General features: G+C 38.1%; 2 protein-coding genes across 2 annotated transcripts; both read right to left on the bottom strand.

Annotated features, from left to right (window-relative positions):
- Positions 1 to 91: 91 nt before the first annotated feature.
- LOC141841852 (protein CutA 1, chloroplastic) lies at positions 92 to 7,575 on the bottom strand. The gene is made up of 6 exons (XM_074730048.1): positions 7,331 to 7,575; positions 6,410 to 6,525; positions 4,105 to 4,167; positions 1,081 to 1,112; positions 645 to 739; positions 92 to 534 (listed from the first exon to the last, which is right to left on the bottom strand). Exons 1-6 carry the CDS (start codon positions 7,534 to 7,536, stop codon positions 453 to 455), a joined length of 594 nt encoding a protein of 197 aa, XP_074586149.1. The 5' UTR covers positions 7,537 to 7,575; the 3' UTR covers positions 92 to 452.
- A 624-nt stretch (positions 7,576 to 8,199) lies between these two features.
- LOC141839621 (serine/threonine-protein kinase PEPKR2-like) lies at positions 8,200 to 12,146 on the bottom strand. The gene is made up of 3 exons (XM_074727413.1): positions 11,133 to 12,146; positions 8,966 to 9,262; positions 8,200 to 8,890 (listed from the first exon to the last, which is right to left on the bottom strand). Exons 1-3 carry the CDS (start codon positions 11,887 to 11,889, stop codon positions 8,577 to 8,579), a joined length of 1,368 nt encoding a protein of 455 aa, XP_074583514.1. The 5' UTR covers positions 11,890 to 12,146; the 3' UTR covers positions 8,200 to 8,576.
- Between the last annotated feature and the right edge of the window lie 664 nt (positions 12,147 to 12,810).

Raw genomic sequence — 12,810 nt, 5'->3', positions numbered from 1 at the left:
AGGCTAGCAAGTCAATTGAGCCAATCAGGCCAATGAAACTGAAAAAATGAAACGAAACAGAAAGCGAACATGGTTAAATGGGAAATGAGCATTGAAGCTGTGTAATTACGAGCATAAAAACTTCCACTGGGTTGGAGCAATTCTACCTGCTACAAAAGCAACGTGACGAATAGAAAGCCTGAGACCTGAGAATTAGTCAAGGCGTGGGAGAAGCAATCACCCAAAACACTATTTCGCCACCATTTTTTGAAGCATCAAACAAAAACATGCACCAGTAAACAAACATAACTGCATACAAAAAACCGATGTCGATGCAAACAAACCCATTCCTTCCCCATCTAAATGAGGGGCAAAGTTTAACTGATAGTCCTTCAAATGAGACTTGTTCGGATAATGTCCATTCGAGCAGGAAAACTCTGCATCACACGTTCAAAACTATTCCCTGGGAAACCTCATGATCTAGTACTGTCCTTGATCCACTCAAGATACTTGAGATTACCACCAGTGATGGGCAACGCAATCACTTCAGGAACCCTGCAACAATCTCAGATTGTTAGTTTACCAATCAGGGAGGTTGAACCTGTAGATTGGTTTCTCATCAGTTAAACATATTTAATCACAACCAATGTTCAAATGGCACTTACTCGTATTCATGATTGGACTTCACATGCTCTGTCAAAGCACCAAGAAGAGATTCTCGAGTTTTTATTATCAGTAGTTCCTCCGAATCTGTTTGTACCTGAGTCATGAAGGTAAAGGGGGTTACTCTACCCTGCTGCTGCAATTTTTAACCAGGTCGATGCTGAATTTTTAAAGCATGACCGTCAACTATAGATGAACTTTTGCAGAACTAACATTTTACTTCGCACCTATAACAATATCTTAATGGAAATTGAACGTCTTAAACTTGCAGCATATAACTATTCAGGACTGTATACAACTGTTAACAAAACTAGGATTGAAAAAATTCCAGATAAGAATTTAACTGAGTGAAATCTTGAATAATATTCATGGATGTCGTAGACTGAACATAACATATCAGTAGTTGAGATGAATAATTCAATATAAAACTATTTCTACCTTGCCATCCCACCAATAAACTGATTGGATACCTGCAAACAAAAGAGGCACATACTTAGAAAAACATAAAATAAAAGGAACTAGGCATTTAAAAAATAGATTTGTTTCTCATCACCAGTAGGTGTTTGTGACATAAATCAAAGCAGATCAACATATCTAAGTAAACTACCTTGTGCCAAAAGAATCACTGAGAACACTACTTACAAGAGAGATCAAATATCCAAGCATGCACACATATCATAAAGGGGCAGCCTGGTGCACGAAGTTTCCATCGGTGTGGGGTCCTAGGAAAGGGTCGGATCACATTGGGTCAATTATACGCAACCTTTTGCAAGAGACTGTTACCGCGACTCAAATCCGTGACCTCAAGGTCATATGGCAGCAACCTTACCGTTGCGCCAAGGCTCCCCTTCCATTCACACACATCATGATATTAGAAAATTAACCTATTGATGAAACCTGATCCAAAACTATAAAAAGGTTTTTTGCCCAATCACTTGAATTTTCTAACATGTTCATGTCAACATGAAAAATGGTTGTATGTATTTATGTAGCATAAGAATGAACATCAAATCCCAACATCCAAATCGTATGATTATTTCTTAAACTCATAAAGATAGCAAAAGATCAAAACAGTTAGTATAAAAGATTGTTATACTGAAAACCTTTATGATAGCAGCACTCCACCATACTACATATACTAAATTAATGAATGTAAAGAAAATTTCCATCAGCAACTGAAAAGACAATCTTTCTTCAATATTTCTATAGGACAAACAAATATAATTGAACTCAATGTTAGTGACTTAATCATATCTATGGTATAATAATCTAATAAGAGTGAATATCTGGATGCATGATCCATATCAATTTGATAGCAAAGGTGGATCATTATTTGGACTCTCTCCATCTTGTTAGACCTCGAGGTAGTGCGAACTCTCAATGCTCATTCTTCTTTACCTAGTTAGAAATCTTGTTGTATGGAGAAGGATTACTTTTTCCTGGATCTATGTGCAACATCTCGTAGGGGTAGGTTAGATACCTAATTTGAAGGCACCCACTCAAAAATGTGGAAACTATATATAGTCCCTTCTGAGTTTTACTTGCCAACATGGTTACCAGAATCGTATGATTCAAAATGTGAATCACATGATTGGATTAGATTGGGTTCACACCCAAAATGGTTCAAAGTGTATAGTGGACTGTTTCTATCTAGAATTGGTCTGATTTGATACTATTCCAACTGATGCAATACCATTTGGCCCAATTTAATAGGATTTGAACTGATTGGATACAAATCAACTGATTCCCAATTCCAAACTTAGCCATAAAAAAAAGGACAGTCCGATGCACGAAGCTCTCGTCAATGCGGAATCCCGGAGAAGGGTCTATTGTACACAGTCTTACCATGCTTTGCAAGAAGTTGTTTCCGAAACTCGAACCTACAACCTCTAGGTCACATGTAACAACTTTATCGTTGCGCCAACGCTCCCCTTTTCCAAACTTTGCCATAAATTAAGTCTAATTTGACAAATAAATAGTTGTGCACAATTAATTTGAGTTTAAAAATCATGCACCTTTAGCAACTAATTTGATACAAATCAACTGTTTCCCAATTCATCTCCAAACCTTCGCATGTTGTATTGTCACCTTTCGACCTTTTCTTCTGGCAGCTCATTGTGTACAACCCTTCACTCATCAAAGGTTGCTTCTTTAGCAATAGTTTGTCATCCTATACCCTTGTTGAACATCTGTCTAGTGGTTGGGCTTGTATGAAGCTTCGATGGCTTTTTCCTTGTACATCTTTGACCAAAGGACTTAGCTTGGCACTTGTCCTCAACAATCAATTATTGACTAGAGGATGTTGATGTCCACATATGTATTCTTTGAACATCCTCAGTAATCAGCATGGACTAGAGAACGTCTTCCAACCCTCAGCAATCCTTGTTGACATCTATATTCCTTGAGTGCCCTCCATTGTTCACAGTAACATGTCTACTCCTCAAGCCTCTTCAACCATAAGGCATCGGAGTCTCTCGGCCCTCAAGCCTCTTCAACCACAACTTGTTGGCAAAGATGTTAGAGGTTTCTTCCCTTCGTGAGTGCAATTAGTGAGAAAGAAGGTGAAGAATAAAAAGAAAAGGAAGAAATGGTTATATTAGACCAAGATGATGATGAGGAGAATTACATTTTGAGTGGAGTGGATATAGAGAGATTATGGTAAAATACAAATTTGTTCTTTGAAGGTTTTTGTTTTAGATATTTAAATCATAGGTGATTTTAGGATGTCAATACAGTAATATGGCCTTTAGACTCTTTAATTATATAATGCATTTTATTATTTGTGGCAATGTGCTTTATTAATCATATTAGATGTTAAATAGGATAATCTTATAATTTAAAGTACTTTTTTTTACTTATTTATCTTTTGAACATGACCCCATGATTCACGATTCAGTATGATTCACGATTCATATAATCACCAAAATAATTCATGATTCAATCCTCAATTTGACAACCTTGCTCACCAATCCTCAACAAGCCCAAAATGTTTGATATGGAAGAACAGTTGGTGGAGCAGAATTACTTTTCCCTGGATCTATGTGCAACATCTCACAAGGATAAGTTAGATACATAGTCAAGAAGAAGAAGACGACTTGTAAGAGAAGGATGCTTAGGCATCGTTATTAGAGAGGGCATTTGTAGGGTGTGGTGAAAATAACCCTACTTAGGTATATCTTTGGTTGGCTAAAATGAATCAAAATATGTTGTTCTATTTATCCTACTGAATGTTAAAATCAAGACTACACAACATGAAACAAAAGGATGAATTATGAACTTTGCTATAGGATATAAAAATTTCAGGCAAGAATCTAATATAAGCCAAATGGCATAACCAAACCATTTAAAAATTTGCCATGGACAGGATCTGTAAAATACAAGGACAAGATCAGCAAGCACAAACTTTGGGCAAATATTTCAAGCAGGGTCGTTATTGCTAAAACATATTGATACTGTACATGCCTGGTACTCGATTGACACATGCAGCAAGTTTCTCCTTGACGATGCTTTCAGCAAGCTTTATGCCTATAAAGTGAATAGAGTAAATTAAGAATGTGAAGTTATGATATGTGAAAAATAAAGTGATAGATTAATCAAGCTAAAGAAAATAAAAATTTTAATTTCAGAGATGTGTAGATGGAGAACTAGTTCATAGTTAATTGAATTGTTGTTACATATAACACAGACATATCAACAAATCAGATAGAACACCGTCCCTCACTCTACAGTTTGCACTCAACTCGCACGAAAGATTGTGTTACATTATTGAGGAAGGTTTACTTAGAAGGACAAATGTGAAAAGGAGTGGCAGCAGAGGAAAAATAATATGCATATAATATTTGATTGATTGCGATGCATGTACAATTTTGTGATCAATCAAATATATATTATTGTACGTGCATAATGTCATATATATATAAAAGTAAGTCTTAGTGCAAGTAAACCGTCTTAGTGCAAAAAAGAAACTTCATTGTGGAAAAGCAAATGTCATACATATAAAAGCAAAACTTTCACACTTTCACTAAATCCAATCAATCTTCTTGATAAAATAGAAAATTTTATTTCCATATAAAGTGAACAATTAAAGTGTATTAAGAAAGGGAACTTCTGTCTGCCCCCTCATAAGATGCTACTACAGCCTTAGAAAAGGGCATCCAATATTATTCATTGGCGTATAGCTATCTCATCAGCAATGCTTCCCCCCTTTCGTCTATTTAATTTGTACCTCTTTTGCGAAGTCCCAATGCCATTGTGTTCATCTCTATGGTGGCTATGCACCTTGATAAGCAATAATCTAGTGATAAAAACTACATAAGACAAAAATGATGACTGAAGAAACAGCTATAAAAGAACTTATTCCTAAGATGGGATCTTCGATAATATCAATTAAAAAAAAGAAATTGATAGGAAACTGAAACAGACAGTGAGAGAACAGCATATATCAAATGAAAAACATAATCAGACTCAGTTGAAAGTCAGCTTTTTTTTAATTTTATGAGAATTGGATGAGCAATATTAGTTGATTATAGATGAGTACGAGAAATAAGATTCATGGTGAGACAAGGGCAAGCACAGAGAAGAGGACTTTGGATTGTTTTGATCTTTGCACACAGGTGTCTGAGTCAGCAAGCGAGCAAGGTCCTTTACCACAAGTAGGTCAACATAAAAGCTTCATGGTAAAGGTTCTAGTTCAAATCCCTTGAGAGAGAAAAGTAAGCTTTTTGTTTGGTTTGGTTAATATCCCACTCTCACTGACCCTATCAATCTTATTGGATTGATAGTCAGATTATTTTTAACTGACTGATATCTTTTGCAAACTATCAAATGACACCAACTCCAAAAGATATGCTGGAAAAGAATCCTTGATCTCCTCTTAAATTATGCAGAAAATATATCAAAAGGACAAATAAAAGACACAAACTGATGATGAAATGTGATATCCATCAATATTTCTGCTTGAGGAAAAGGAGAGAAGGGTAGGAAGGAAATGAAGATTGAGAAAATAAATGCTTCCCACCTAATTTTTCTTTTTATTTCCATCACCTTTTTGAATATCTAATATTTTTCCTTTTTTTGAAGCTCCACCCTTTTGTGTAGTAAATTCCATTTTTTATTTCCAGCTGTGCCACATCCTTTCTTAATCAAGCATGCATTTTTAAAATTTTTAATCTACCTTTTTTAATTCATTGATGATCCAGCCCAATCAAGTCATGATCTTGTTGGACTGGAATTGAGCCTACTATGACATATCTAAATACTTTATTGACAGTGATGTGGTAGTCATATTCAAGGTTCTAAAACAACGAATGTAAGCATCTTGGTCAAATCATTACATAAGGAATATGCAATTCACATATGAAATGCATGTGACCTTTATAATATCTTCAATTCAAGGCAGTGGCAGACACATCATTTCATTCTTAGTATAAGGATGGGTAATATTTTGCTGCTTAAATGCCTGAATCAAATTACATCTTCAATAAATGTATCTGAACCTTTACAATATCTTCATATCCAAGCCGATTCGAATAATTTTTGTTGTTGTGACAACTGCATATCTAAATATCATTTTTTTTCCAGGAAATCTAAGCCATCATACAGCTGTTAATAATAGTATTGAAGTCGATGCAACATCTAAAATAAATGTAACCAATGTAGGCACTAGAGAAAATAAAACAGAACCAAATAGAATTCATAAAATTATGTATTAACTGAAAACTGCTTGTGCAAATCAGATGGGATGTAAAGCAAGCTTCAAAGGAAAGACCTGCATCTTTGTTGGGAACAGTCACATAGACTACAATAGATGGCACAGTGGTTGAAGCACCCTCCATACCAGTAGAATGAAGACCTCTCATGGATGGTTTGGAAATGGCCTTTGACCTGCACAACAGCAAGTTCAATACATCAACAACGAGGGGAGCCATACAAGAAAGAGAATAGATCTATTGGAATTGCTATAAGGAACTCCAATAGTTCTGTTTTGCAGAGTTGTTAGTGAGAAGCAAAAGAAGTAAATAGAAATAAAGTTGTAATCATGTGTTTCGCATCCAAGAAAATGCTTTTGTCAAGGTACAAGTGCTTTGAACGTATAATATACCCAGAAAATTGAGAATTTTCCAATGAATTGTTTCTGAGTATTGGGTAGATTGTGAAACTTCGTCTAAGATAATAGCCAGTATGATGAAAGAATCAGATTTCAAGATCATAGGGCACAAACCACATAATGACCAGAATAAGCTTAATTAACATGAATTTTGTACTGTGTTCTTAAAATAATATGATCCCTAAACATAGAGAAGCGAACTGCAATCCAGATTTACCAAAAATATAGGCAGAGTATTCAGAAAGTTCTTTATCTAGTAGCAGAAGGCGAAGCTAGAAATTCTTTCAAGTGAGCACAATGAATTTTGGGGTCAATTAACCGAATCGGATTGAAGCCCCAATTAGTATGAAGATGATATGATGTAACAGAATCCAGGGTTATCGTGATTTACACAGTATCATGAAATCGCAGATCAATATGAATATGATACGAAACAAGACAAATATATCATTGAAAAAGGCGTAGTCCTCCAAATCATCAGAGTTCAGCCACCAGGATCTTCTTTGCACATATAAACAGATACATCAGCAAGAAGACCACATACCAGGAAGGAGGACGGGGAAGGGGGGAAATAGAGTTTACCCTAGGAAATGGAGGCGGCTGAGCGACTCCGCGGCACAGCCTGACCTGAATCCGATGGCGGTGAGAGTACCGAGGCTCAGAAGACAGAGAGCCCCGAAAAGAGGAGTGCGACGTCGAAGCTTTGGTGCCGCCGAGGAAGGCTGGCGAGGACTAGGAGGAGCTGGGGAGATCGCCGAGAAAGTTCGTGAAAGGGAGAGCAGCGGCATTCCTTTACTGTTATTACTAATTTAACCTCGACGCTAATAATTGAGGGGCAAATGCATATCTATCAATTTAAATATGCAAAAAGGCAATTGCGGTGTGCCTTTGTTTTGATATTAACATCACGCAACCTCTTTTAGCCTTTTCAGTTTTCACCCTGTTCAAGTCCTTTTTTTAAAATACCCTAAACTAATAATTTGAGTGTAATTACATATCTACCTTTTAGACTGTAAGTGCTCAACTTAGTTAACTGCTCAATAATAATAATGTATCCTATAATTTTTTTTAGTTTTCTAATGTATTTTCAGAAACTATATCATATTTTAACACCAAAATAAATTTTAATTAAGACTTAATTAAATATTAAAATAGAGTTGACACATTATAAACATTTCCTCCGCTAAATCTTGGTCAAAACTTGATTATATACTACTTGTTTATACGTAATAGTAGTGATCTTTATGTCATAACTTGGCACTAGTATTTAGTTGTACCTATAACAAAGCAAACTAAGCAATGGATGGTCTCTTTCCTCTCTTCTGCTCACTTTTTGGGCACCTAACTGGTCCGCCCTTCCGCCATCTAAACCAATGGTTAGGGACAAAAAAGAAACCGCAAGAATGACAAACCCATCAAATCAATTTCAAGCTTCAGAGATAGCATCATTTGATAACTAGTGAATCTCCTCAACTTATCTAGTGGTTAACATATTCACATAAATCGGATTTCTCCTTTTTTTCAACATCAAAGCAGGTAAGCTAAAATATAGCCATCTACCTAATAATGTTGGGGTAGAAGTTGCGAAGGTAAAAGAGTCAGTTATATACATGCAGGTCCTATTGGGCAATCATCAGACCATATCAAATGCCTCGGAATTCTTAAAGAGGTCAGCAGAGAGAAATAACTTTAACTCTCTGGAAAAATGAAGGTATGCCTCTTAATGATTGCCATGTGGATGTAGTTAATCCATTAGCTTCAGTGGTCAATAAACTCAGCTGGAAAGATATCTGCAGGTTCAGCTGCTCCTGCTGCTGTACATCAGAAGTCAGAATGCTGTACAAAGATTAGCTTCCATTTTAGATGAGCGCTGCTGCTGGATGGGATGCATCGGACCACAAAGCCTGCTACGTTTCGTCTCAGATATAGAAACTCGTGCCATTGCAGTGGCCAAGACGTCAACAAAACAATTACCATCCTGCTGCTCTTCTGATCTTGTATTTGAACTCTCTGTCGTAAGAGAGCTGCTAATAAGTGCAGCGATTCGTTCAATATCGAGTATGGGTTTAGAACTTCTAATCCTGGCCTTTCTTCGCATCAACTCGGATGGGCATTTTGTATAGAACAAGATCCATGGGTGCACTGAAATAACAGACATAAACTGTTAGCTAAGGAAAAGTGAAGAAAACAAACATGCATATTGCAACTGCTACTCACACAAAATTTCATCGATTGTGATTCTTTTGGAGGTGTCTCGGGTAAGCATCCTGCAAACAAGGTCCTTTGCAAGCTCTGAGACTGATACCCATGACCCATTGACGAAATCAAGCTCTGTAAATTTAATTTCCTCAAAGACAGCTTCTCGAGAGTGACCTTTGAATGGAAGTGCACCAACCAAGAGCACATGGAGAAGAACACCGGCAGCCCAAATATCAACTTTCTCAGAATAGTCTCCCAGGAGAACTTCTGGCGCTACATATGCAGGGCTCCCTGCACGTCCAGACAGCTTCTGCCCTGTTTAAGCAAAAAAATAGGGCATTGTTGAACGGAAATTGCAAATTAAGTATCTCAAGGGTAATAAAAATAGAAAAGAAAAAACTTAACAGGTGACAGCTTGCTATTATGACCAGCAGGTACTGATATAATTTTGATTAGGCATCAAAACTGAAACTTTTAAAACAAATATTAGCAATGAAACTTCAAAAGAAAACAAAATTACAAACCAACACATGGCAAATTATGACTCCTAAGGTTAATTAGCCTTAGTCAAACAAATATAATACAGTGTGGTTCTCACCGATAATAATAATTTTGGCATAAATTATAATGAATACAAATTTGTTTGCATCTTGAGCAATTTGGGTAATTGCTCTCTTTTGTACATCAACCAAATTTGGATGACAACCAACAAAATAACATAAAGCAATCGTGAACTTGTAAATGAAGACAGGAGAAATGCCTAGGACAAAAAAAAAATGATGAGCATCCAACACAGCAATGAAACCACAGGCGAGGAGGATACATCAATAATCCAGCCACCAACAGTGAACAAAAAAAAGAAGCATTTGTATAATAGAATAGTTACAATGGCATATTTTGGGTGAAGAAGCTGGAAATTTATGATTTCTTTGGTAAAATCCAAAAGAAGATTTACACTAAAAGACACCTGATAATTCTCAATGGGAAAAGATTCAAACACTAGAATGTGCAGAATATTTGTCCATTACAAATGACTGATATGGAATTTCATCTAACACAAGCCAACATATTAAGGCACATCGTCAGACTGACAAACCAAGTAAACTGGTAGAAAGTAGAAATAGAACCTTCAAAATTCAATGGCTAGAACCAAAGGAGGAAAGAATCAACTGACTACCTTCTTTCTATTTCAATTAACCCTTAATTATTGGGAGACGAATCAGAATATTTAAAGGCACGATTGCATAAAGGATAGGTGACTCTATATGTCATTTTATTTATTTATTTTCATGTTCTTTCACTCTCCCTCATGATTTCCTAGTTTTGGACAAACAATTTTAGTGCACAAAATTACGCTGCAGACTCCCTCTCCACTCCCTCCACTGCCCAATTGGCAAAAATAAGCAGCAGAGTAGAGCTACCATATGTGAGCCCCTCTTCGCACTCTCCCAATGGAAATTTGTACTAAAACCTTAGAGAAATTGCAAACTGAAACTGAAGATAGTCATTGGTCAATCCAGTGGTCCTTCATTGCTAGCAAAACAATATTTAAAGAAAGATAAAACATTTCTTGTCTTCTAACTTACAAATAATCAATAGCCAAGAATTCACTATGGAAAGACCAATAACATGCCTTTTCTAAATATTTTCTGCATCAGCCCTTTGACCTCATGGATTTTCTGTTGAGAAATGCATGACTAACTATGGGGTTGTGGGTTGTTTCATGTAAATTATGTGCAACTTTCCTAGATTTTATTCCAACTTGAGGTTACTAATCTACTCTAATATCATGTACTATCAAAAACGAATGAATGTGTATGCGTGTAGACTGGTACAGGCTGCCACTTGATGATCAGAAATTGGTTACAGAAGTGTGTCTTGTAATGTCAGGTATAATGTGCTTTGGCCAAAGAAAGTACGTTTCTGCCAAGTACTTTGTGCTCATTTTTGAGTCTTTGGAATGGGATTGTCAATCCTTTCCCCATGTACAATGTAACAAGAAGGCAACACACGTAGAATTTGCCAAATCTCCAAGAATCCATAAACAACAAAAGTCTGATAGAGATGGAATGCAATTAATTGAATGTACCCTAGTTTATGTTGCCAAAAAGAGTATAAACTAAACTACATGCATTGAAAATATATGATAATAATAAATTTAATAAAGAAAAGAAGAGAAGAATGCCTGTTGTAAATCGGACTGCTAATCCAAAGTCAGCCAGCTTTATCTTCCCTGAAGCTGTAAGAAGAATATTCTCCGGCTTGATATCCCTATGAACAACACCCATTTCATGGCAGTATTTGATGATTGTGATCAACTCTTTTATCAGAATGGCAGCCCTCTGCTCTGAGTACCTCACTTCCTTGTTAATCTGGTCAATCAACCGGCCCCCAGAACACAGTTCCATAACAAGATGAAAGCTCATCTCATCTTCAAAAACTGCCTTCAAGGTTACAATGCCAGGGTGGCCCGAGATATGCTGCATGATCTCCACCTCACGGTGCACTGTCTCATCTCCATCCTTACGCAGAGTCTTGCAGGCAAATTCTTTTCCATTCACCTTATTCCGGCACAGCCGCACAGAACCAAACCTCCCTTTCCCAATCTTGTGTCCAAGAACATACTCATCCTCCAGTTTCTCCGTCCTCCCAATCCTGGTCGCAGGCTCCATGCATCCCAGCTTCCTCTTCAGACCACGGCCGGGGTAATCAGCCGCCAATCTCCCGGAGGGCGGGGCAGTCATGACCACTCTAGAAGCCGCGCCTCCGGCACACAAACGGCCTTTTTCTCCCCTGCCGCTGCAAGATCCCACCTTCTGATCCCGAGAAACCTTCCAATCCTCGCCGCACTGCTTCTTGATCTGACGCGCCGTGTCGAAATCATCGGTCAGGCAGAGACCAACAGTGTCCGGCGGCCTAATCCCCTTCCTTTTCCTCCTCATCCCGCCGCAGCGCGGATCAACCCAATCAGCCCCGCCCTAGAGCAATGACAAGAACCAGGAAGCCATGCGCTCCCGCTCTGCCTCTTCTCGCCCGCGGAGGGATAGATCGTCGCGCGAGAAACCAGGAAGAGGGGAAACCCTACAATCAAAGCGAAAGATCAGTAAAAATCCCTGGAGACGATGTGAAGAACACTGGGGCAGGAGGGGGAAGGAAAGATGCAGCGAGAGCGAGGGATCGATCGACGATGTGGTCAAGGCCTGAGTCGATCGACGCGAAACCGAGACGGACTCTTCAGCTTTAAATAGACGCCCATTAAGCAGCATGGATTGGGCTACGATTTCAACCCAGGCCGAACGAATCCCTATGTGGGCCGGGCCGGGCCGGGGCCGGGCTGAAGGCAGCCTCTTCCCCCAGTAAGAATGATTATGAATGCAAGGAGGAGGAAGAAGAAGGTACAAATGACTAAGTGAGAGAGGAGGTAACTTGTCCTCCTCTTCTTTTTTGGTTCCTTTTCCCCACTGCGTGCTCCCAATTGTACAGGCGTAATCATGCCCAAGCTCTGTGACCAAATAGCCACACGAGCATGACATCGAACAGTTACTCCGGCGCTACTTTTGTTCCCCTTTTCTTCAGCTAAAGGCATCGTCAGAACAGAAGCACTGCTCTGTGCATTCTGCATTGGAACAGCAAAGAGCAAAAGAAATGCAGTGAGTGAGACTGAGAAGAAAAGAGAGAAAAAGAGAAGCCTAAATTAGCTAATTAATCAATAAGAGTTAATGGGTTAAGGATCTGTTGTTTAGGCTCTGCTCGTATGGAAATCACGCACCAACCAGTCCGCTGGCCGACGACCCAGAGGCCATTAGGTGAATAATAATCCGATGACTGCACTGGCGACAAACATTATTCTTCTAGCCATTATT

Source organism: Curcuma longa, chromosome 11 (genome assembly GCF_044706935.1).
Source record: "Curcuma longa cultivar G26 ecotype Majalengka, Jawa Barat chromosome 11, ITB_CL_G26_1.1, whole genome shotgun sequence".
NCBI classification, from domain to species: domain Eukaryota; kingdom Viridiplantae; phylum Streptophyta; class Magnoliopsida; order Zingiberales; family Zingiberaceae; genus Curcuma; species Curcuma longa.
This window is presented reverse-complemented; position numbering and strand designations above follow the sequence as displayed.

What these genes read in the sequence shown, in the direction of transcription:
- LOC141839621 (XM_074727413.1), bottom strand. Translation starts at nt 11,889, where the DNA reads ATGAGGAGGAAAAGGAAGGGGATTAGGCCGCCGGACACTGTTGGTCTC. An exon ending in AGCAGTCCGATTTACAACAG is followed by an intron (nt 9,263 to 11,132) that starts GCATTCTTCTCT and finishes TTGCTTAAACAG; the next exon opens with GGCAGAAGCTGTCTGGACGT. An exon ending in CACAATCGATGAAATTTTGT is followed by an intron (nt 8,891 to 8,965) that starts GTGAGTAGCAGT and finishes CTGTTATTTCAG; the next exon opens with TGCACCCATGGATCTTGTTC.
- LOC141841852 (XM_074730048.1), bottom strand. Translation starts at nt 7,536, where the DNA reads ATGCCGCTGCTCTCCCTTTCACGAACTTTCTCGGCGATCTCCCCAGCT. An exon ending in TGTTCCCAACAAAGATGCAG is followed by an intron (nt 4,168 to 6,409) that starts GTCTTTCCTTTG and finishes TTCACTTTATAG; the next exon opens with GCATAAAGCTTGCTGAAAGC. An exon ending in TTTATTGGTGGGATGGCAAG is followed by an intron (nt 740 to 1,080) that starts GTAGAAATAGTT and finishes TTCATGACTCAG; the next exon opens with GTACAAACAGATTCGGAGGA.